This window comes from Macrobrachium rosenbergii, chromosome 2 (assembly GCF_040412425.1).
Source record: "Macrobrachium rosenbergii isolate ZJJX-2024 chromosome 2, ASM4041242v1, whole genome shotgun sequence".
Classification (NCBI taxonomy): Eukaryota; Metazoa; Arthropoda; class Malacostraca; order Decapoda; family Palaemonidae; genus Macrobrachium; species Macrobrachium rosenbergii.
The window spans coordinates 94165963-94188733 of NC_089742.1; the positions used below are offsets into that span (position 1 = coordinate 94165963).

Consider the following 22771-nt stretch of genomic DNA (forward strand, 5'->3'; position numbering starts at 1 on the left):
CTCAAATCCCTACGATTTCACTAGAGCTTTGCTAAACTTCCTAGACTTCAGCTCAACGAAGAAAAATTAAATATTTCTTATTGACCTCTGATAATATTTCAGCCTTCATAGCTGGGGAGGTACTTTGTTGTATTTAAAATATTTGTCAGAAAAAATTATCATTTCTCTGAGAATTCAGAGAACTAAGATTGGACTTGGTCTTAGAACCTTTAGTCCATATTTTTATCGAGGACGTGCTATCGTACGTTAAATTCTGTTGTAAGATAGGTAAGGTAATAATGAAGACTTCACAGTAATTTGCAACATATATTTCATATTCAGTAAAACATGAAATGCCTCGCTCTTCTAATCCTTTGAAATCATCGTTTCTTGGTAACTCTAGTAATCAAAGTCTTTGGAGATTTGTATATTCTGGTAGTCCAGACAATCTTCTTCCTCACACCACACAGCTGGAAAGATAAAAATAGTAATTATTATTATTATTATTATTATTATTATTATTATTATTATTATTATTATTATTATTATTATTATTCTGAATATCTTTATATCTTATAAACTATGTATATGCGTACAATTAGTAAGAAAAATAAAATAATTTCAAAAAATACATTCATTAATACCTTAGGAAAAATTGAAACTATGACCTCCTAAAATGGAGGTCTTCCTTTGTTCCTGCTAGTTTCTAGCCTGTTGAAGGTGCCACACTAAATATAGTTATGGGTAGATTAGAAATGATGATAAGATCACAAATGATATGAGAGTAAATACTCCAAAACTGGTTGACTGGAAGCTTTATAGAAACAGTAGGCTATGCGAATTCTTAAGTAAAAAAATTGATCTAAGATAAGAGATCATATTTTTTCTTTCTTGTACCGGTTGAATTCTGTTGACTTACACACATCAATTTCAGGACGCCGATAACACCATCTTACCTATTGTACAGTATATCGCCAAAGATGTCAAGAATCGCAACTGAACGCTCAGTCTTATCTACTGTCATGTCACAGCTGTTTTGCTTCGACTTTCTTCCTATGGAACTTATTGAGGGGTTTCAATGACATAAGTGTAACCTAAACACAAACAAGTAAAATTTGCGCCGAAGTTTCTTCGGCGCAATAGAGTTTTCTGTACAGCCGCTACGGCGCATAATCAAGGCCACCGAAAAAAATAGATCTACCTTTCGGTGGTCTCGGTATAATGCTGTATGAGCCGCGGCCCATTAAACTTTCACCACGGCCCAATGGTGGCCTATCCTATATCGTTGCTAGAAGCACGATTATGGCTAACTTTTACCTTAAATAAAATAAAAACTACTTTAGCTAGAGGGCTGCAATTTGGTACATTTGATGATTAGAGGGCGGATGATCAGCATACCAATTTGCAACCCTCTAGTCTCAGTAGTTTTTAAGATCTGAGGGCGGACAGAAAAAGTGCGGACAGAAAAAAAGTGCGGACAGAAAAAAGTGCGGACGGACAGACAAAACCGGCACAATAATTTTTATTTTACAGAAAACAAAAAGTGTCTCAAAATACTGGATGGATCACAAAAAATACGGCTTACGGAAAATACAGCAAAATGGGGAATGTATCAAAATTTGCATTGTTTTGTATTTCACCAGAGAACGAACGTCTCTGCTCCAAGACAAACTTGCAAAAGAGTTTTTGCAGCTTTCCCAAGACATTGATGCCAAAGCCTTTCCGGCAGCCTTCGTCCATCCAACGAATCAACACAGAAAAGCGCAGTCCCATCCCGGCCCCAGTCCCCAACCCACCTCACTCCACTCCCTGCCCCCACGCATATTGGGCGAGACAAGACTGCAGTTCATTATTCAGAAACCAATTCTACCACTACTGTCTTCAGACCCTATCTTTATTTTAAAAATCCCGCAGTCATCATACTTTCTACCTAAAGAATTAGCATGCAAAATAATCCTTTACAGAGCAAGGTTTTATTATTCAAAGGAAAAAAATTTTCAAAATACCATTAAGCTTAGTTTACGATAAACATTACCTGTGCGGAACAGGTTTGACTCTATACCAAAACTGCAAAAATTCTCCTAGCTATCCTAAGAAATGAATTGACCTTGCAAAAATAATTTGGTAACACTGTTTTTTACCTTAAGACAACCATTCAAAAGTTCCTCTCGACACCCTCAGACATTTATTTGTATGGAAATATCATAGATATATGAGATTTCTATTCTAATGGCAATCTCACTGTCTGAAGACTTTACTGTTAAAAAAAAGCTCAACGGCCAACGTAGTTTCTCTCCTTGATAAAAACTTCCAAAAATGTCTACATGGATGCTATAAGCCTTATATAGGTGTGAGAATTTCATTAAATCGCGCATTTTGCCGGTCCCAGAACCTAACATGTAAAAATTATTTTTTTTTTTTCAATAAATTAGAGAAAAACATAAAAGAAGCAATTTTGGAAAGATTCTTGACACATTAGTTTTAAAGAAGGCAGTTAACTTGACAGGTATGCCATCTTAATATCCTATGACAACTGTCGACCTTGAAACAGGCAGAAAGCAGTCTTCTACTCTACGTGAACTTCTGAGTATTAAATATTGCAACTAAATGAATCTAAAAGAAAATCCCTTTAGATATCTAGATGAGTCTTCATGTTTTTACTCTTAAGACACGCAAGCCGCTCTTCTGGATCTAAGGACTTTTCATTTCTAACATTTTTGCAGATGCGCCTCACGTACTCAAAGAATAACAGACTTACCACAGTCAGTCTAGCAATCTGAGGACTTTATCTGAAAATGGAAAATTCTATAAGACTATCTATTTTACGATGATCACTCACTTATCGCAAGTTTTTCTCAGACAAACAGTTATCAACTCTAGTGCAAAACGAAAAAAAATTCATTTGGTCGTTGCAGTTGAAGACTCCAAAGATAATATTGCAAAATTATAGTTAAATTCTGATATACCCAAAAGGCAAACCAGCATAAAGGCCTAACTGTCAAGAAACATACATCTATTTGCTTAAAAACAGAGTATGTAGCAGCATATTACCAATATCATAAGTCGGTTTACTTATCCAAATCTAACTATAAATTCATAACCAAAATGAACATATAGTACAAGTTCGTCTATGCTCCTCTGGACACTTGATTAGAATCCTTCCCACGTAGCCTACATATGTTGAAAATCCGTCTAGCTTGGTATTTCTGGCGTAAGTTTGCTGAAGGTTCGCCCAACTTCCTCAAGACCTTTATCTTTCTTTCTGAACTTCAGTTCTTCTCCTTTATATACGACTCAAACAAGCAAGTCCTTTTTAATGAATTTGTAAACCAAATAAAAGAAAACCGTCCAGAAAACGGAATTTCTACAAAGAGGACAAGCATCCTCATAGAATTAACAAAATCACCTTCAAGAAATCTGATAGAGGACGCAGCCTCCAACTCCACAATAAAACTTAAAAGTATTCTCGAGGCAGCCTTGGGCCACTCGTCGTCTATCTGGACATGCTGCAGACGGCGCAGTTCCGTCTTCAAAAGTCTGTCTTCAGAGTCTTATCCAATCGGCGATGTAGATATCATGAAAGGAATTCATTTAGGTATCTTGAGAGATTTATGAATATAAAATAAATCCCCTATACTGCACAGTTTTCAGTTGCAAAATCATAGAGGAAAAGTTATTAATACTGTAAACGCGTAGTTTTCAAATTCTGTGAAGTCATTCTGTGCATGTTAAAGTAATTATCCCGGAAAAATCTAACGGGGAATGAAGTTTTCACTTTGAAAAGTCAAGTGACAAAATGTTCGGCGAGAAATTTTCGGCTGTCATCTCCCTATGAAAATCACACTGACACAGTTTTCTTCACTTAATATACGCGTTTTCTAAATGACGGTTTCTCATTTAAAAGGAAACTTACAAAACGCTGTTCATTTATTTGAGAATAGTATCGGGGAAAATGTCGGATAAGCAGTCTAGTTTCCTACTCCTATTACAAACTAGTAAAAGGTCGTTCTGGCTACCTAATATAAAATCTTCTCGACGGTAGTTGTCTTTTCAAAGGACTCTTCTACAATCCTTTTTATATATCATAGGAACTATATCTAAAATGAATCCCTTAGAATGAACTCTTATTCGTTTGTAAGACAAATTTCCAGAAAATGAGTTTTTCACTACTGTACATTCCTCTGGTTAAAACTTATCTAAATAACAGTCTCCTACTTTAAATAAACTTTTTTCAAAGTTCTCTCAGCTATCATACGCTACTATTAAAAAGGCTACCTTGAATTATTCATCTGTATCAGTATTTGCTAGGACACATCATTTTCCTTCTAAAAGCAAATAGCATCTATCAAAGATCAAAACTTGATAAAATCTCGAATGCTGTTTGAATTCATATATTTACATTTCTAAGCCTAGCTATAGTTCCTGGTTTCAAACGGAAGCTTTCTACGAGTTGTTCTTGCTGTGTTCACCTACTCATCTCTTTAAAAATCCCCCCGATGTTGCTGTTTTCAGAGACATTTATCTCTGTGATACAATATCTCTACCACTACATGCATATAGAACACTCACCACCTGGATGTTGAAGCTCTGTGTCTCCAATGCCCATTTCACCACACCTTTACTCCAGCCCCTCCGAGGCCCTCCTCACCTTCCTCCTAAAACTCCCATTTGTATTCATTGACTTATCATCCTGTAATGTTTCACATGACTGAACCATCTGATTCATCTTTTCACTTACATGAACCATGTTGCAGCTCCTTTAAATTTGTTTTCCACATATAACACAGGAACAATTCATCTTTACAGCATATACACTTTTCATTTCATTCACAATCCAACAACCACATTTAACTTCCATGGAGGAGAGTTGGATCAGCAATCACAGACACTCCAAACTTCTCTGAATATTTTGCACATATTCTGCTGCTATCCTCACTTCACTGATTCTATGACTCGCCTCTTCTCTCAATGTACTGTCATTCATAAAATTTACTCCTAAGTACCTGTATGAACCCACTGTACTGCTTTCAGTCTTGCACCATCCATATCAAATTTCATCGTGCCTGCTTCTTGGTTCCCATTTACCATCATAACCTTACTTTCACTTATATTTACTCTCAGTCTACTCCTTTTACAAACACTTTCAAACTCCTTGCCTAGCCTGCAATTTCTTTTTACTATCCCCAGTCAGTACTTTATCATCAACTCCGCGTCAGTCCGTATTCATAAACCTTCTTCTCTTGGCTTCTCGCAACAGTCTATCCATAAAGACATACACCCTCACCTCAGCCGTATTTTTCAAACCATACCAGTCACCCATCACCCCCCTCCCCCGCCCCCCTTCTACAAATTCTAACACATGCTTCACTCTTATCACAAAAAAATGTTTTTATTGTTATTAACAACTTCCCATCTGGCTAAAAAGTCCAGCAGACAGCCAAGATTCTCAGAAAAGAAGGAATCCAAATGAAAGCATCCTGTAGACCGCAGTTTGTCTACCCGACGACAAACTTGCAAAACGTAATTCTAGATACGTTGAAATTCATGAAATAATTTACTTCTTTATTTGATGGTGAACTTTTGTAGGTTTCTTTTACCAACCTTAGACGGTTTTTTAGACTTTTTATAACCCAAGTGAAGCACACAATTCATAATAGCAATTGCAAGAAGCCATTTTATCTGACTAAAAAACCTTCAACATAGAACAACCTTTAATTCCAATTTACTACTTAAGCATGCTTGTCAGCAATTTTTTAGCCACCTCAAAGCAAACCTACTAAACATGTCATGTTAGTTTTCCAAAGACTTGCCTATTTAAATATGTTACCTGGTCTGCAGTCATATACTCTGAACAAAAAATCCTAACACTTCTTTTAAAGCTATTTAAAAAAAAGCAATAATCGTGTAAAGCTCACCTACACAATAAATGAGTCTGACAAATGTATACACAAAGGCCATCTAGGTACTTAAGATACATTTTTCTATCCAAGAAAACGTGACACAAAACTTTATTTCCTTCAAAGATTACTTGCAAGATGTCATTCGAGCTATTTCACACAAAAACTTAGTCGATAGCGCCGTTTTCTACTCTAACGGTGAACTTCTGATAACCATTCCAGTTTAAGATATGTATCTGCATAAAGAAAAAATCCCATAACCATCATGGTTTTTCGCTCAACACAAAAAAACTTAAACAGTCTATTTCTGGATATCGTAACCCACTCATCAATTTCTAAATTCCATTAGACAGCACAGTTTTCGGAAGAGATTAATTAATATAGAGATGAATTTTCCTTTAAGAAAACCATAGGTATATAAAGCAAAAATATATAATGAATCCTGCAGTCGGAATTAATCCAACTGCTGCTCTTGAGAGGAAATGATCAAATATTATTCTGTCTCATAATAATAATCTTGAAAAAAATAACTCTTGCACAGCAGTTTTCTTTATTACAAGCAAGCTTATAGAACATCATTCTGTCTTAAGACATTTATCTGCCTAAAAAAAGTACTCTTTAGGGCATAGCTTTCCTCCTAAGTGCATACCTGTAGATATTTATCTGTGTGGAAAATTTTATCAGCAGGAAAGGCAAAGCAAAACGCTAACTTTAAAAAATGCTCCCTTGGGATTATGAGACATTTCTCTACCAATAAATACTTAGAAAGCACAGTTATCTACCTGTAAATATCTCTTAGATGGTAATGTTTTCTGCAAATTAGAAAAAAAGTAGTTCTGGGAATAATTACATTTTGATTTCAAAGTTAAACCTCTGGCTCTTAGCCTTTCTACTTAAAAGTCAAATCTGAATAAAAGTTATCTAGAAATCTAGAAAGTGATCATTCTTTCAGCAAGCCAACCCCGCAAAACGTTATTCTAATTAAACTAAGACGTGGGTCTGAAAAAAAAAATTAGGTAACGTGCATAAAATTCATTCTAAAAGTAAATTTGCCAAAACTCTTCTGGATATCTATACATATCTAAAGGCCTTACTTAAAGAAGTCCTTGCTATATTAACCCAATTATCATTATTGTTACTGTTATTTAGTTAGGAAAACTACAGCAAAAAGCATTATTTCCCCTTGAGAAGGTATAGCCACGTGATGTTTTGTCCCAAAGTAAAAATTCAATTTACTTTAGGGAAAGAACATTTTGAATATTTTATTTCACTTCCAAAATTACAAAGCATATAAAAGAGACGCAAGCTGATTATGGGTAAATATTTCGCCATTCTTCACAGAAATTCATGACCATTTTATTCTGTTAAGTTTAGTATTGGATTAAGAAGGTGATTCTGGAAATTACTGATTGCAGGTAGCTGGCCGCAGGATGGTGTTTACACTACAGTCTGTTAAGAGTAATTGACCCTAGTAGGCCATTTGAGCCTGCCTTGCTTCAAAGTGAATACGCTCCTGTTACTTGGATGATCGTCTCACAGTGGGTGGCTGGAAACTTAGTGCACAATGCTATGTGTTTGTCGGGGGTACTGCCATTCAACTGAGCTATCTCTGACAAAATTTGAGATATGACACAACTAATAGCTTGAATACAGAGTGGTGAGCCTGGACCAAAGCCTACCAAACAACTGCCTCTGCCAAGAGTGACACTAGCAAAACCCCTTAAGTTTCCATCTTTCTTCAAAAATAGTCCAGATTACAGCAGCATAACCTTCATAAAGCAAAGTTGTCTTAGAGCAATGAGCATCTAACCAGTCAAGGTCATTTTACACCTACAAGTAAGAGCTCTCAAAACCATATCAAGCCCACTCAGCCATTTTTTTGCATAATGGTAGAAAATTACTCATAATTACTTGATACCTTGTAGCCTCATTAAAAAAAAAAAAAAGAAACAACAAAATGTGTATATGTGATTCTGCGAGGTGTGTTAACACAGCCCTTCATCCTCATAGGGTGTGATTATAAGTGGTACCAATATAACTTCCATGTAGAAATAGACTGTGTGAAATAAGGCCAGACATGATGTCTTTCGGCGAGGATGTAAATCCTAATTACTGTTATTGGGAAAAAGGAAACTACCACTTCAGATAATCTATTCTAAAATATGAAAGATAACTGGAGGCTGGTGAAATCCAGAGAGCAGATTAGTATTCCGTCAAGGGCAGAACAATAGACTTAATGCATTTAACCCTTTTATAGTAATCTCTGTAGCTATACGAAAGATTACTAATAATACCTAGTTTTCTGGTAGCATTAGCTGAAATATATTTATGTCTCGTTCAAAGATACTGTGATTCAAAGATATCAGCATACGTCATCAGATGCTAAGAATCATGGAATACAGTGATCGTTTCAAAAACTAAGTTAAGGCTAGCAACAACTTCATTTCATGTTTGGGGTTTGGGGGGGAATAACTGCAACTGGGGTAGTATCATGTGCAAATTGTACTGTCTTATTTTCTAGACCAGCAGTCACATCACAAGTATACAGTAGATACACAGTAGCATAATTATGTCCTAGAATATTACCTGGCAGAATCCATCTGTTCTGAGGCCCTTCAAAATAAGTGAATGAGATCAAGAGCAGTGGCCTCAAATAATCAAGTTTCAAAGTTTATATGAACCTTTTTGTTAGCCACATCAAATCAGCATTAAAATAAGCTTTTTCATATCCACTGTCGAGTATGTCTTGAACACAACGAGACAGAATTAAAACATCGCAAGTACTTATTTGTCTTCTGTAAACATGCCAACTTGTACATGGGAGATCACAGATGAATGTTTTAGCATCCATAAAAAGCACAAGGAGGTTGGACATTGGCCTATAATGGCTGCAACCACCACTTTTCCAACGCTTTAGGGACTGTCATATAAGTTTATATGTTCAGCTCGTCCAGGAAAAATGTCATTTCAAAAACAAAAGCTATATGTTACATTCAGCTTGGGTAAAAGGACGCAGGACATTTATTTTGAAATGATGGGAGAGAACCTTATCCAGATCTTCTAATTAGAAACATCAAGGCTATCTAGAATCTTTTTTCACCCAAAAGACTTAAGGAGAAGTTGTAAAGGATGAGAGTTAACAGGAAAAAACTCTCCACTGAAAACTGTAGTTTGGAATGTGCTAGGAAGTAGCTTTGTCCTCGGGGTTCGTTAACAGTTTTCCATCATTAGGCAATTAGAAGGGAACAGTAGGTATATATACTAAATGTTCTGGATACAGGATTATACTAAAGATCAGTCTGCATGCTCTTCTTGGCTTTGTGTTCGAACTGTTATCGTAAATGATCTAAGGACGACATCTTTTAACTGCATTTGATTTCTGACAACATTCTGCAAGATACTGCTGTGTCAACTGGATGCCATTTCACCTACATGGGTGATATGCCTGATTATAAGAATCACCAAACCAACGTCCATCATGACTTTAGGATCTACAGTAGTTGGTTTTCATGGAGTAAAATGAAGTACAATTTCTCATACATACTCATACATGTCATTCAGGGGGTTGAGGTTTGCCAATTACAGATCTTTTCTCTTTCTATTTTTATTCTGTTTCCCGTAAAGCCGGAAACACGAATCACACTGTTTTCCCAGTAAGTATTACGAATGTACAAATCAGCGCAACATTTCCATTGTTACCGTACAACTGTCAGAGGGGTCAATACACTCAAATTTGCTTTAAGGCTGTGGATATTTGAATAATGCACCTTGCATTTTTTTTATCAAAATAAGTTTCAGCGATCAAATTCGTTTGATATGTCAGAGAATTTACCCGTCCAAAACATTTCTTAGCACACTTGTGAATATCATGAGTTTATTTAAAAACATTTACTATTAAAATGAACAGGATGAGAGGGAGCTTGCGATTACAAAGTTTAACATGCAAAATCATTCCATACTACCAAAAACAAATGTTTTTAAATTTGACTCAAGCACCTAAAATTCCTATTCACAGCACCATGTTCTCCTCGAGAAAGTAATTTGTAATCTTTCAAAGTAACATTAAATATGTACCACTCTATAAGAAAAATACCCTAGGATATCAGTTTCCCATTTTAAAAGCAAACTTGCAACAGCCTTTTGGTTCTCAAAACACATTCATCATTTAAATAACCTTAAAAGCATGCTTTTCTCCACAGTAGATTAAATTTGCTATAGTACTTCTAGCCGGTACAAGACCTTTATGCGTTAAAAGAAACGTTCCGAAAACAGCAACCAATTACTCAAAAAACAAAATTGACCAAATCCTGTCTCTTTTCAAACTTTAGTCACTGAATACATCCTATAAACAACTGAGTTTTCTACTTCAGGGACGAACTTGGAAAAGTCCTAGTTACATATTTATATCTAAAAATAAGATGCTACAGTTTCCTTTTCTTAGGGTTAACTTACAAAAGGTTCATTTACCTGACCTGATTTTAATCCACAATAAAATTTTTTGATGGCATAATTATCGACTTTAATGACAAACTGGCAATATACCTAGAAAATAGCCCCTACAAAGCACACTTCTCTCTTCCGAAAACAAACTTACAAAAGACTCTTTTCAACACGAAAAGGCCTGAAATGTATGGGACAAAGAATTCCTTAGTCTATACAGCTTTCTATTATAAAATCATCTTCATTGGTAGGTATGTATATATTATCTATATAAAAGTCTGTCTTTGAAATCGTGCAGGTGCTGATTCCCTCCCTGGTGCCAGAAGCTTTCTGGGATTGTCTCTCTTTAGGTATGAATAAGGCCTGAAGTCTCACTGGGGCAAGGGGGTTTTACCCTCTGACTTCTTTCTTTTGAAGTATTGGGAAAAGTCAATCCCTGATGTCCAGTGATATAAGGAATTATCTATATTATCCCATTAACCTTTCTTTGTATACCACTTTCTTTCCCTTTTCCTATTTCACTCTTTTTTTCTTGTTTTCATTATTGGCAATTTCTTCAAAAAATTTTGTTCGTCAGAAAACACAGTCATGTTCAAGTAGAAAGGGTACCCACAACCCAGTAATAACAAAGGAACAATGAGAAACATTTTAACTGAAACCTCGGTGAAGGCGCTCTCTTCCGTCCCACACACTGAGATCTTCTCTAGAGAAGGGCGTTTTACCCTTGGCCTTCACTCTCTTTTATAATAATAGCTTTCGTTCCAAGGTGCAGTGCTATGGAGCGCAACTCACCCATCCTACACCGTCTTGGAGGAGCCTCTGTCCACGAGTTTATGTACTTGTTATGCCTTCTCAAAAAGTGTAGGGTGACTTTGGAAAGTTGAAAATTATGTTACTTATTTTGCATGCTATAAGAATTTTTTTTTTATTTCTGTATGAGTGATGTTATCAACAATAGTGCATGATATCACTAGGTAATCCTTATGCTGTATTTCTGTATTTTCTTAACGTGAACTTTTGATAATTTTGATACTGTGTTGCAGTAAGTTGTGAAATAGTAAATTTAACCTTGCCTTCTAGGTTCCTCATTATCTTATTAGGATCACATTAGTTCTTGCATTGGTCTCTCTTACTTTTTCTCTCGATTGGATCGCGCCTCTCTCTCTCTCTCTCTCTCTCTCTCATTTTTATCGACTAGCTTGTGCCTTTTTGATTAACATACAATGCTTTTTGCTTTTTTCCTCTCTTTCCCGATATGACATCCATACTTTTTCTCCCTTGCCATTGATTGTTCTTTGTATCCCGGCAACGAAAAAGTACCCAAATTAAGTCACACCTAAATGACCATACACAGCCTCATGCATTGCCACACAAAATCATCAACCTCTTGTCCTAGAGAATGTGCTACTATCCGAGTTATCTTGCACATGCAACTTGAATATAACTCCACCATGAAAGCCCTTGAAATGGTAAACTACCCATGCCTTGCCCCATTTTTCTTATTACTTTATTTCTATCTTCCTAATTTAATTCATATTCTCAGTGATATGATATGAGGATGTAAAAGTTTTAATGAAGGAAAAAGGTTATTATTCAGTGTGTATGTATTTCATGACATAAGAGAAGATTATATACAGCATAAAGGAGAACGTAAAGAAGAAGGCAAACAATAAAATAATGGACAAGGCAAAAAAAAAAAATCTTAAGGATTTGTTCTGCAGCGAAAAATGAAGAAAAGAATGTTTAAGGAACAATAAATACCTGAATGTAAAATGGAAATAGACAGATGTTGTCTGAAGTCAATGGAGTCCTGGCTGATGGAGGAAATATTGAAGGTTTTTGAATGACAATGGAAAAAGGAAGGCTGGGGGTTTTTTGAATGGAGAGGGAAGAAGAGAGGCTTAAGGTTTTTGAATGAAGAGGGAAGAAAAGAGGCTGAAGGTTTTTGAATGGAATGAAGAGAGGGAAGAAGAAAAGGGAAGAAGAGCAGCTGAAGGTTTTTAGTTTTTTGAATGAAAAGGGAAGAAGAGAGGTTGAAGGTTTTGAAAAGAGGCTGAAGGGAAGAAGAGATGGAAGAAAAGTGGCAGAAGGTGTTTGAATGAAAATGGAAGAAGAGAGGTTGAAGGTTTTTGAATGAAAATGGAAGAAGAGAGGCTGAAGTTTTTTGAATGAAGAAGGAAGAAGGGAGACTAAAGGTTTTTTGAATGAAGATGGAGAGGCTGAAAAATGAAAAAGTGGAAGAAGGGGGCTGAAGTTTTTTGAATGGAAGAAAAGAGGAATGAAAAAAAGAGAGGCTGAAAGTTTTTTTGAAGAAGGAAGAAGAGGTTTTTTGAATGGAAGAAGAGAAGCTGAAGGTTTTTGAATGGAGAGGGAAGAAAAGAGGCTAAAGGTTTTTGAATGAAGTGGATAAAGAGAGGCTGAAAGTTTATGAATGAAGAGGGAAGAAGAGGGGCTGAAGTTTTTTGAATGAAAATGGAAGAAAAGAGGCTGAAGGTTTTGAATGAAAATGGAAGAAGAGAGGTGGAAGGGTTTTTGAATGAAGTGGGAAGAAGAGAGGCTGAAGGTTTTTTGAATGAATAGGGATGAAGAGAGGATGAAGGTTTTTTGAATGAAGAGGGAAGAAGAGGATGAAGGTTTTTTGAATGAAGAGGAAGAAGAGAAGTTGAAGGCTTTTAGAATAAAGAGGGAAGAAGAAAGGCTGAAGGTTTTCTGAATGAAGAAGGAAGAAGAGAGGCTGAAGGTTTTTAGAATGAAGAAGGAAGAAGAGAGGCTGAAGATTTTTTGAATGAAGAGGGAAGAAGAGAGGCTGAATAAACTTGAATGAGGATGGAAGAAGAGAGGCTGAAGATTTTTTGAATAAAGAGGGAATAAGAGAAACTGAAAATTTTTTAATGAAGGTGGAAGAAAAGTGGCTGAAGAATTTTTGAATGGAGAGGGAAGAGAGGATGAAGGCTTTTGAATGAAGAGGGAAGAAGAGAGGCTGAAGGTTCTTGAATGAATTTTGAATGAAGAAGGAGGAAGAGAGGCTAAAGGTTTTTAGAATAAAGAGGAAGAAGAGAGACTGAAGGTTTTTGAATGAAGGGGGAAGAAGGGAGGCTGAAGATTTTTTGAATGATGAAGGAAAAAGGGAGACTGAAAGTTTTGAATGAAAAGGGAAGAAGAGAGGCTGATAGTTTTTTTGAATGAAGAGGGAAGAAGACAGGCTGAAGGTTTTGGAATAAGAGGGGAGGAGAGACACTGATTTTTTTGAATGAAGAGGGAAGAAGAGAGGCTGAATGCTTTTGAATGCAGAGGGAAGAAGAAAGGATGAAGGTTTTTGGATGAAAAAAAGAAGAAAAGAGGCTGAAGGTTTTTGAATGAAAATGGAAGACAATAGACAGAAGACTTTTGAATGAAGAGGGAAGAAGAGAGGCTGAAATTTTAAGAATAAAGATGGAAGAAGAGAGGCTGAAGGCTTTTTGAATGAAGAGCAAAAAAGAGAGGCTGAAGGTTTTTTTGAATGAAGCGGAAAGAAGAGAGGCTGAAGGTTTTTTGAATGAAGAGGGATGAAGAGAGGCTGAAGTTTTTTAATGAAGAGTGAAGTGGAGAGGCTGAAGGTTTTTGAATGAAGAGGAAAGAAGAGAGGTTAAAGGTTTTTAGAATAATAAAGAGGGAAGAAGAGAGACTAAAGATTTTTTTGAATGATGAGGGAAGAGGAGAAGCTAAACATTTTTTTTGAATGAAGCGGAAAGAGAGGCTTGAAGGTTTTTTGAATGAAGAGGGAAGAAGAGAGGCTGAAGGTTTTTGAACGAAGAGGTAAGAAGAGAGGCTGAAGGTTTTTGAATGAAAATTGAGGAAGAGAGGCTGAAGGTTTCTTGAATTGAGCCGGAAGAAAAGAGAATGAAGGTTTTTTGAATGGAGATGGAAGAACAAAGGCTGATGAGGAAAAGGGTTTTTGAATGAAAATGAAAGAAGAGAGGCTGAATGTTTTTTGAATGAAGATGGAAGAAGAGAGGCTGAAGGTTTTTCAAATGAAGAGAAAAGAAGAGACTAGAGTTTTTTCCAATGAAGAGAGAAGAGAGGCTGAAGGTTTTTTAAATGAAGAGGGAAGAGATGCTTAAAGTTTTTGAATGCAGAGGGAAGATGAGAGGTTTTTGAATGACGAGGGAGAAGAGAGGCAGAAGATTTTTGAATGAAGAGGGAGAAGAGAGGTGGAAGGTTTTTGAATGAAGAGGGAAGAATAGAGGCTGAAGGTTTTTAGAATAAAGATAGAAGAAGAGAGTCTGAAGGTTTTCTGAATGAAAATGGAAGAAGACAGACTGAAGGTTTTTTTTTAATGAAGAGGGAAGAAGAGAGGCTAAAATCTTTGAATGAAGACAGAAGAGGAAAGGCTGAAGATTTTTAAATGAAAATGGAAAAAAAAAAAGATGCTGAAGGTTTTTAGAAGGAAGAGGGAAGAATAGAGTCTGAAGGTGTTTGAATGAATAGGGAAGAAGAGAGGCTGAAGGTGTTTAAAATAAAGAGGGAAGAAGAGAGGATGAAGGTTTTCTGGATGAAGATGGAAAAAGATGAGGCTGAAGGTTTTTTGAATGAAGACGAAAGAAGACAGGCTAAAGGTTTTTTGAATGAAGGGAGAAAAAGAGAGGCAGAATGTATTGAATGAAGATGGAAGAAGAGAGGTTGAAGGTTTTTTGAATAAAGAGTGAAGAAGAGAAACTGAAGGTGTTTTGAATGAAGAGGGAAGAAGAGAGGCTCAAGATTTTTTGATGGGGAGGGAAGAAAAGAAGCAAAAGGTTTATGAATGAAGAAGAAAGAAGAGAGGCTGAAAGTTTTTGAATGAAAAGGGAAGAGAAGAGGCTAAAGGTTTTTAAATGAAGAGAGAAGAAGAGAGGCTGAAGGTTTTTGAATGAAGAGGAAAGAAGGGAGGCTGAAGGTTTTTGAATGAAGAGGGTAGAAGGGAGGCTGAAGGTTTTTGAATAAAGAGGGAAGAAAAGAGGCTAAAGGTTTTTTGACAGAAGAGGGAAAAAGAGAGGCTGAAGATTTTTGAACGGAGAGGGAAGAACTGGGGCTGAGGGTTTTTGAATGAAAAGGGAAGAAGAGTGGCTTACAGTTTTTCAATGAAGAGGGAAGATGGGAGGCAGAAAGTTTTTGGAATAAAGAGGGAAGAAAAGAGGCTGTAGGTTTTTAAATGAAGACGGAAGAAGAGAGGCTGAGGGTTTTTTTAATGCAAAATGAAGAAGAGAGGCCCAAGGGTTTTAGAATAAAGAGGGAAGAAGAGAGGCTGAAGGTTTTCTTAATGAAGAGGGAAGAAAGGATGTTGAAGGTTTTTGAATGAAAAGGGAAGAAGAGAGGCTGAAGGTTTTTGAATGAAAAGGGAAGAAAAGAGGCTGAAGGTTTTAAATGAAGAAAGAAGAAGAGAGGCAGAAGGTTTTTGAATGACGAGGGAAGAATAGAGTCTGCAGGCTTGTAGAATAATGATGGAAGAAAGGAGTCTGAAGGTTTTCTGAATGAAGATGGAAGAAGAGAGGCTGAAGGTTTTTTAATGAAGAGGGAAGAAGAGAGGCTAACATTTTTTAATGAAGATGGAAGAAGAAAAGCTGAAGGCTTTTTGAATGAAAATGGAAGAGAGGCTGAAACTTTTTTGAACGAAGGTGGGGGGGGGAGGCTGAAGTTCTTTGTAAGGAGAGGGAAGAAGAGACGATGAAGAGTTTTGAATGAAAATGGAAAAAAAGAGGCTGAAGGTTTTGAATAAAGAGGGATGAATAGAGTCAGAAGGTTTTTGAATGAATAGGGAAGAAGAGAGGGTGAAGGTTTTTAGAATAAAAAGGGAAGAAGAGAGGCTGAAGGTTTTCTGAATGAAGACGGAAGAAGAAAGGCTGAAGGTTGTCAAATTAAGTGGAAAGAAGAGGCCTGAAGGTTTTTGAATGAAAAGGGAAGAAGAGAAGCTGAAAGTTCTTGAATGAAAATGGATGAAGAGAAAAGAAGAGAGGCTGAAGTTTTTTGAATGAAGAGGGAAGAAGAAAGTCTAAAGGTTTTTGAATGAAGTGGGAAGAGGAAGGGTTGAAGGTTTTTGAACGAAAATGGAATAAAAGAGGCTGAAGGTTTTTGAATGAAGTAGGAAGAAGAGAGGCTGAAGGTTTTTATAATAAAGAGGGAAAAAGAGAGGCTGAAGGTTTTTAAATGAAGAGGGGAGAAGAGAGGCTGGAGGTTTTTGAATGCAGAGGGAAGAATAGTGGCTGAAGGTTTTTGAATGAAAAGGGAAGAAAAGAGACTGAAGGCTTTTGAATGAAGGGAGAAGAAGGGAGGCTGAAGGCTTTTGAATGAAGAGTGAAGAATAGAGGCTGAAGGTTTTTAGAATAAAGATGGAAGAATGGAGACAAGGTTTTCTGAACGAAGACGGAAAAAGAGACCCTGAAGGATTTTTTATTGAAGAGAGAAGGAGAGAGGCTAACCTTTTTGAATGAAGATGGAAGAAGAAAGGCTGAAAGTTTTTGAATTAAAATGAAAGAGAGGCTGAAGGTTTTTGAATCAAGAGGAGTGTTTGAAAAAATCGTTTTTTTTAATAACTTGCTTTTTTTGCATGCATCAATTTGAAAATTTGGGCATTGGTTACTTTATGTATAGCGAAAAGGTCAGTATTCATGTTTTCATTCTTGCCCCCCACTATTTGCTGGTAACCCCGCACCCCCAAAACTCTAAAAAAAAAAAAAAAACTCAACTATAACTATATGCAACCTAAGAGCTGAAATTTATGTGGTAGACAGATATTATAGAGTAGGATTAATTAATAGAGCCTTTTTTTTTTTTTACAAATATATTCGGTCTTTGAGAAATCTTTGATCGATTTCGTGGAAAAATAAATGCCAAAAATATTTTTGGGACAAAACAAAAAAACTCTATAGTTTTGTAAATAATTTATTTAGCTTTCATTTGCTTTTTGTTTCATTGAGATAGGTGAATTCGTTACGTCTGAGTTTCCATTAGAAGGTCGATAACTTTAGTTTTGAGATATCGGCCTCAAAGTTTTATGAGGATTTTTGCAAGTCTGACCATTTATTTGCTTGTTGTCTCACACTTTGAGGTTTTTATGACAAATTTTATATGTTATATCATATTGGTGTTATCTGTGATTATTATTTTATGTATATTGAATTATATTTTATATATTTAGGCTCCTGGTCCCCCTCTTTCCTCTCTCTTGGATGCCTCCCTCTTCATGACGTCGTTTCTTCCTTTCTCTTATGGAACGTAGAAGTTGTTTAAATTTTCTTGGTCTCGGCATGGTTTCTACTGAACAAAGAAGTATTGCAAAGCCAAGAAAAATGCAAAAAAATGACTTGCAAAGTAATATAAGTGCACTAAATTAAAAGTGTGTCAAAACACGGGCAAGGTTAGGCAGCGCGACGTCTTGTTTCGTCGAGAGCTGAGCTGAAACTGATTGCCCAAGTGGGTTCACTCCTTCACCCAACAGAGCCTCTACGCATTTGCTTAGGATATAGTTGCCATATACCGCATTTAGATATTCTTCTTTGATAGCTAAATTGAAATTACTACCGATATACTGAAGCTATCATTACATCATACGAAAAAATTTAATTTTCTCAGTGATAGTAGGGTTACGATTTTGGTTTATAACTCCAAAACTATTGCGAATTTTTTAATAAAAATTTCTTAGAATATAGTCAAGTGGTGTAAGGGTCGGGTATGGGAAATATCAGGAAAAATTTGGGTTCGATTTTTTCGTCAAACGCTCCCCTTAAGAGGGGGAAAAGAAAGGATGAAGTTTTTTGTAAGGAGAGGGAAGAAGATAGGTTGAAGATTTTTGAATGAATTTGGAAAAAAAAGAGGTGAAAGGTTTTTGAATGAAGAGGGAAGAAGAGAAGCTGAAGGTTTTTAAAATAAAGAGGTAAGAAGAGAGGCTGAAGGTTTTCTGAATGAAGACGGAAGAAAGGCTGAAGGTTGCCAAATTAAGTGGGAAGAAGAGGGCTGAAGGTTTTGAATGAAAAGGAAGAAGGGAGACTGAAAATTTTTGAATGAAAATGGAAGAAGAGAAAAGAAGAGAGGCTGAAGTTTTTTGAATGAAGAGAGAAGAAGAGAGTTTGAAGGTTTTTGACTGAAGTGGGAAGAGGGGGTAATGAAGGTTCTTGAATGAAAATTAAATTAAAAAGGCTGAAGATTTTGAATGAAGAGGGGGAAAAGAGAGGCTGAATGTTTTTTGAATGAAGAGGGAAGAAGAAAGGCTGAAGGTTTTTTGAATGAAGAGGGAAACTGAGAGCCTGAGAGTTTGTAAATGATGTGGGAAGAAGAGAGGCTGAATGTTTTCGAATGAAAATGGTATAAAAGAGGCTGAAGGTTTTTGAATGAAAATGGCAGAAGAGATGCTGAAGGTTTTTTGAATGGAGAGAGGAAAAGAGAGGCTGAAGGTTTTGAATGAAGAGGAAAGAAGAGAGGCTGAAGGTTTTGGAATGAAAATAAATAAAAGAGGCTGAAGATTTTTTAATGAAAATGGAAGAAGAGAGGCTGAAGGGTTTCTGAATGAAGATGGAAGAAGTGGTGCTGAATGTTTTTTGAATAGAGAGGCTAAAGGTTTTTGAATGAAGAGAGAGAAGAGAGGTTGAATGTTTTTGAATGAAAAAGGAAGAAAAGGGGCTGAAGGTTTTTGAATTAAAATGGAAGAAAAGAGGTTGAAAGTTTTTGAAAGAAAATGGAAGTAGAGAGGCTGAAGGTTTTTTGAATGAAGAGGAAAGAAGAGAGGCTGAAGGATTTCAAATGAAGTGGGAAGAAGAGGGCTGAGGTTTTGAATGAAAAGTGAAGAAGAGAGGCTGAAGGTTTTTGAATGAGAATGGAAGAAGAGAGGCTGAAGGTTTTTAAATGAAGAGAGAAGAGAGGATGAAGTTTTTTGAATGAAGAGGGAAGATGAGAGGCTGAAAGTTTTTTTAATGAAGCAGATAGAAGACAGGCTAAACGTTTTTTGAATGAAGACGGAAGAAGAGAGGGGGAATGTTTTGAATGAAGATGGAAGAAGAGAGGGTGAAGTTTTTCTTGATAAAGATGGAAGAAGAGAAACTGAAGGTTTTTTGCACGAAGAGGGAAGAAGAGAGGCTGAAGATTTTTTGAAGGGGGAGGGGGGAAGAAGAAAGGCAAAAGGTTTTTGAATGAAGAGGAAGAATAGAGACCCAAAGGTTTTGAATAAAAAAGGAAGAAGAGAAGCTGAAGTTTTTTGAATGAAGAGGGAAGAAAGGAGGCTGCTGGTTTTTGAATGAAGAGGAAGAAGGGAGGCTGAAGGTTTTTGAACAAAGAGGGAAGAAGAGAGGCTGAAGGTTTTTTGTATGAAGTTGGAAAAAGAGAGTCTGATGATTTCTGAATGGAGAGGGAAGAAGGGAGGCTGAGGGTTTTTGAATGAAAAGGGAAGAAGAGTGGCTGACGGTTTTTCAATGAAGAGGAAAGAAGGGAGGCAGAAGCGTTTTGGAATAAAGAGGGAAGAAGATGGGCTGAAAGTTTTTTAAATGAAGAGGGAAGAAGAGAGGCTGAAGTTTTTTGAATGCAGAGGAAGAAGAGAGGCTGAAGGTTTTTAGAATAAAGAGGGAAGAAGAGAGGCTGAAGGTTTTCTGACTGAAGAGGGAAGAAGGGCTGTTGCAAGTTTTTGTATGAAAAGGGATGAAGAGAGGCTGAAGGTTTTTGAATGAAAAGGGAAGAAAAGAGGCTGAAGGCTTTTGAATGAAGAAGGAAGAAGAGAGGCTGAAGGTTTTAGAAAGAAGAGGGAAGAATAGAGGCTGAAGGTTTTTAGAATAAAGATGGAAGAAGGGAGGCTGAAAATTTTGAATGAAGTCAGAAGAAGAGAGGCTGAAGGTTTTTTGAATGAAGAAGGAAGAAGAGAGGGTGATAATTTTGAATGAAGATGGAAGAAGAAAGGCTGATGGTTTTGAATGAAAATGGAATAGAGACTGAGGTTTTTTTAATAAAGAGGGGAGAAGAGAGGTTGAAGTTTTTTGTATGGAGAGGGAAGAAGAGAGACTGAAGATTTTTGAATGAATATAAAAAAAAGAGGTTGAAGGTTTTTGAATGGAGATGGATGAATGGAGTCTGAAGGTTTTGAATGATTAGGGAAGAAGAGAGGGTGAAGGATTTTAGAATAAAGAGGGAAGAAGAGAGGCTGAAGGTTTTCTGAATGAAGATGGAAGAAGAGAGGTTGGGGGTTGTCAAGTCAAGTGGGAAGAAGAGATGCTGAAAGTTTTTGAATGAAAATGGAAGAAGAGAAAAGAAGAGAGGCTGAAGGTTTTTGAATGAAGAGAGAAGAAGAGAGGCTGAAGGTTTTTGAATGAAGGGGGAAGAAGAAAAGATGAAGGTTTTTAGAATAAAGAGAGAAGAAGAGAGACTGAAGGTTTTTGAATGAAGACGGAAGAAGAGAAGCCGAAGATTTTTTGAATGGAGAGCTAAAAAGGGAGACTGGAAGTTTTTTAATGAAAAGGGAAGAAAAGAGGCTGACGGTTTTTGAATGAATAGGGAAGAGGACAGGCTGAAGGTTTTTGGAATAAAGAGGGAAGAAGAGAGGCTAACTTTTTTTAATGAAGAGGATAGTAGAGAGGCTGAAGGCTTTTGAATGGAGAGAGAAGAAGAAAGGGTGAAGGTTTTTGAATGAAAAGAAAGAACAGAGTCTGAGGGTTTTTGAATGAAAATGGAAGAAAATAGAAATAAGACTTTTGAATGAAGAGGGAAGAAGAGAGGTTGAAGGTTTTTAGAATAATAAAGATTGATGAGGAGAGACTGAGGGTTTTTTGAATGAAGAGGGAAGAAGAGACGCTGAACGATTTTTGAATGAAGTGGGAAGAGAGGCTGAATGTTTTTTGAATGAAGAGGGGAGATGAGAGGCTGAAGGTTTTTGAACGAAGACGTAAGAAGAGAGGATGAAGGTTTTGAATGAAAATGGAAGAAGAGAGGCTGAAGGTTTCTTGAATGAAGAGGGAAGAAAAGAGAATGAGTGTTTTTTGAATGGAGATGGAAGAACAAAGGCTGAAAGTTTTCTGAATAAAGAGGAAAGAAGATACCCCAAGGGTTTTTGAATGAAAATGAAAGAAGAGAGGCTCAATGTTCTTTGAATGAGGAGTGAAGAAGAGAGGCTGAAGGTTTTTTCAAATGAAGATTGAAGAAAAGAGAGTGAAGGTTTTTTGATTAAAGAGAAAAGAAGAGAGGCTGAAGGTTTCCTTAGATGAAGAATGAAGAAGAGAGGCTGGAAGTTTTGAATGCAGAGGGAAGAAGAGAGGCTAACGGGTTTTAAATGAAGAGGTAGGAGAGAGTATGAAGATTTTTAAATGAAGAGGGAAGAAGGGAGGCTGAAGGTTTTTGAATACAGACGGAAGAAGAGAGGCTGCAGGTTTTTTGGCTGAAGAGGGAAAAAGAGTGGCTGAAAATTTTTGAATGTAGAGGGAAGAAGAGTGGCTGACAGTTTTTCAACGAAGTGGGAAGATGGGAGGCAGAAGGTTTTTGGAGTAAAGAGGGAAGAAGCGAGACTGCAGGTTTTGTAAATGAAGAGGGAAAAAGAGTGGCTGAAAATTTTGGATGCAGAGCAGCGAAGAGAGGCTGAAGGTTTTTAGAATAAAAGGGAAGAAGAGAGGCTGAAGGTTTTCTGAATGAAGAGGGAAGAAGGGATGTTGCAAGTTTTTGTATGAAAAGGGATGAAAAGAGGCTGAAGGTTTTTGAATGAAAATGGAAGAAAGGGGGCTGAAGGTTTTGAATGAAGAGAGAGGATGGAAGGCAGAAGGATTTTGAATGAAGGAAGAATAGATGCTGAAGGGTTTTAGAACAAAGATGGAAGAAGGGAGGCTGAAGTTTTTCTGAACGAAAATGGAAGAAGAAAGGCTGAAGATTTTTTGAATGAAGAGGGAAGAAGAGAAGCTAAAATCTGTGAAAGAATTCAAAGAAGAAAGTCTTAAGGTTTTTGAATGAAAATGGAAGATAAGCTGAAGGCTTTTTGAATGAAGAGGGAAGAAGGAAGGCTTAAGTTTTTTCAATGGAGAGGAAGAAGAGGGGATAAAGGTTTTTAGAATAAGAAAGAGGGAAGAGGAGAGACTGAAGGTTTTTTTGAATGAAGAGGGAAGAAGAGAAGCTTAAAATTTTTTTGAATGAAGCTGAAAGAGAGGATGAATGTTTTTTGAATGAAGAGAGAAGAGAGGCTGAAGGTTTTTGAACGAAGAGGTAAGAAGAGAGGCTGAAGGTTTTTGAATGAAAATGGAAGAAGAGAGGCTGAAGGTTTCTTGAATAAAGGAGAAAGAAAAGAAAATGAAGGTTTTTTGAATGGAGATGGAAGAACAAAAGCTGATGATATTCTGAATAAAGAGGGAAGAAGAGGGGAAAAGGGTTTTTGAATGAAAATGAAAGAAGAGAGGTTAAAGGTTTTTGAATGAAAAGAGAAGATGAGAGACTGAAGGTTTTTCAAATGAAGAGAGAAGAAGAGAAGGTTTTTTGAATGAAGAGAGAAG

General features: G+C 36.6%; 1 protein-coding gene across 1 annotated transcript in view; it reads right to left on the bottom strand.

Moving 5' to 3' along the window:
* Window positions 1-292: 292 nt before the first annotated feature.
* The window catches only part of LOC136843715 (uncharacterized), a 780729-nt gene continuing 758250 nt past the window's right edge, over window positions 293-22771 (bottom strand). The window contains 1 exon segment of the mRNA XM_067112312.1: window positions 293-449. Within this exon segment, the coding sequence (XP_066968413.1) occupies window positions 379-449 (71 nt within the window). The 3' untranslated portion in view covers window positions 293-378.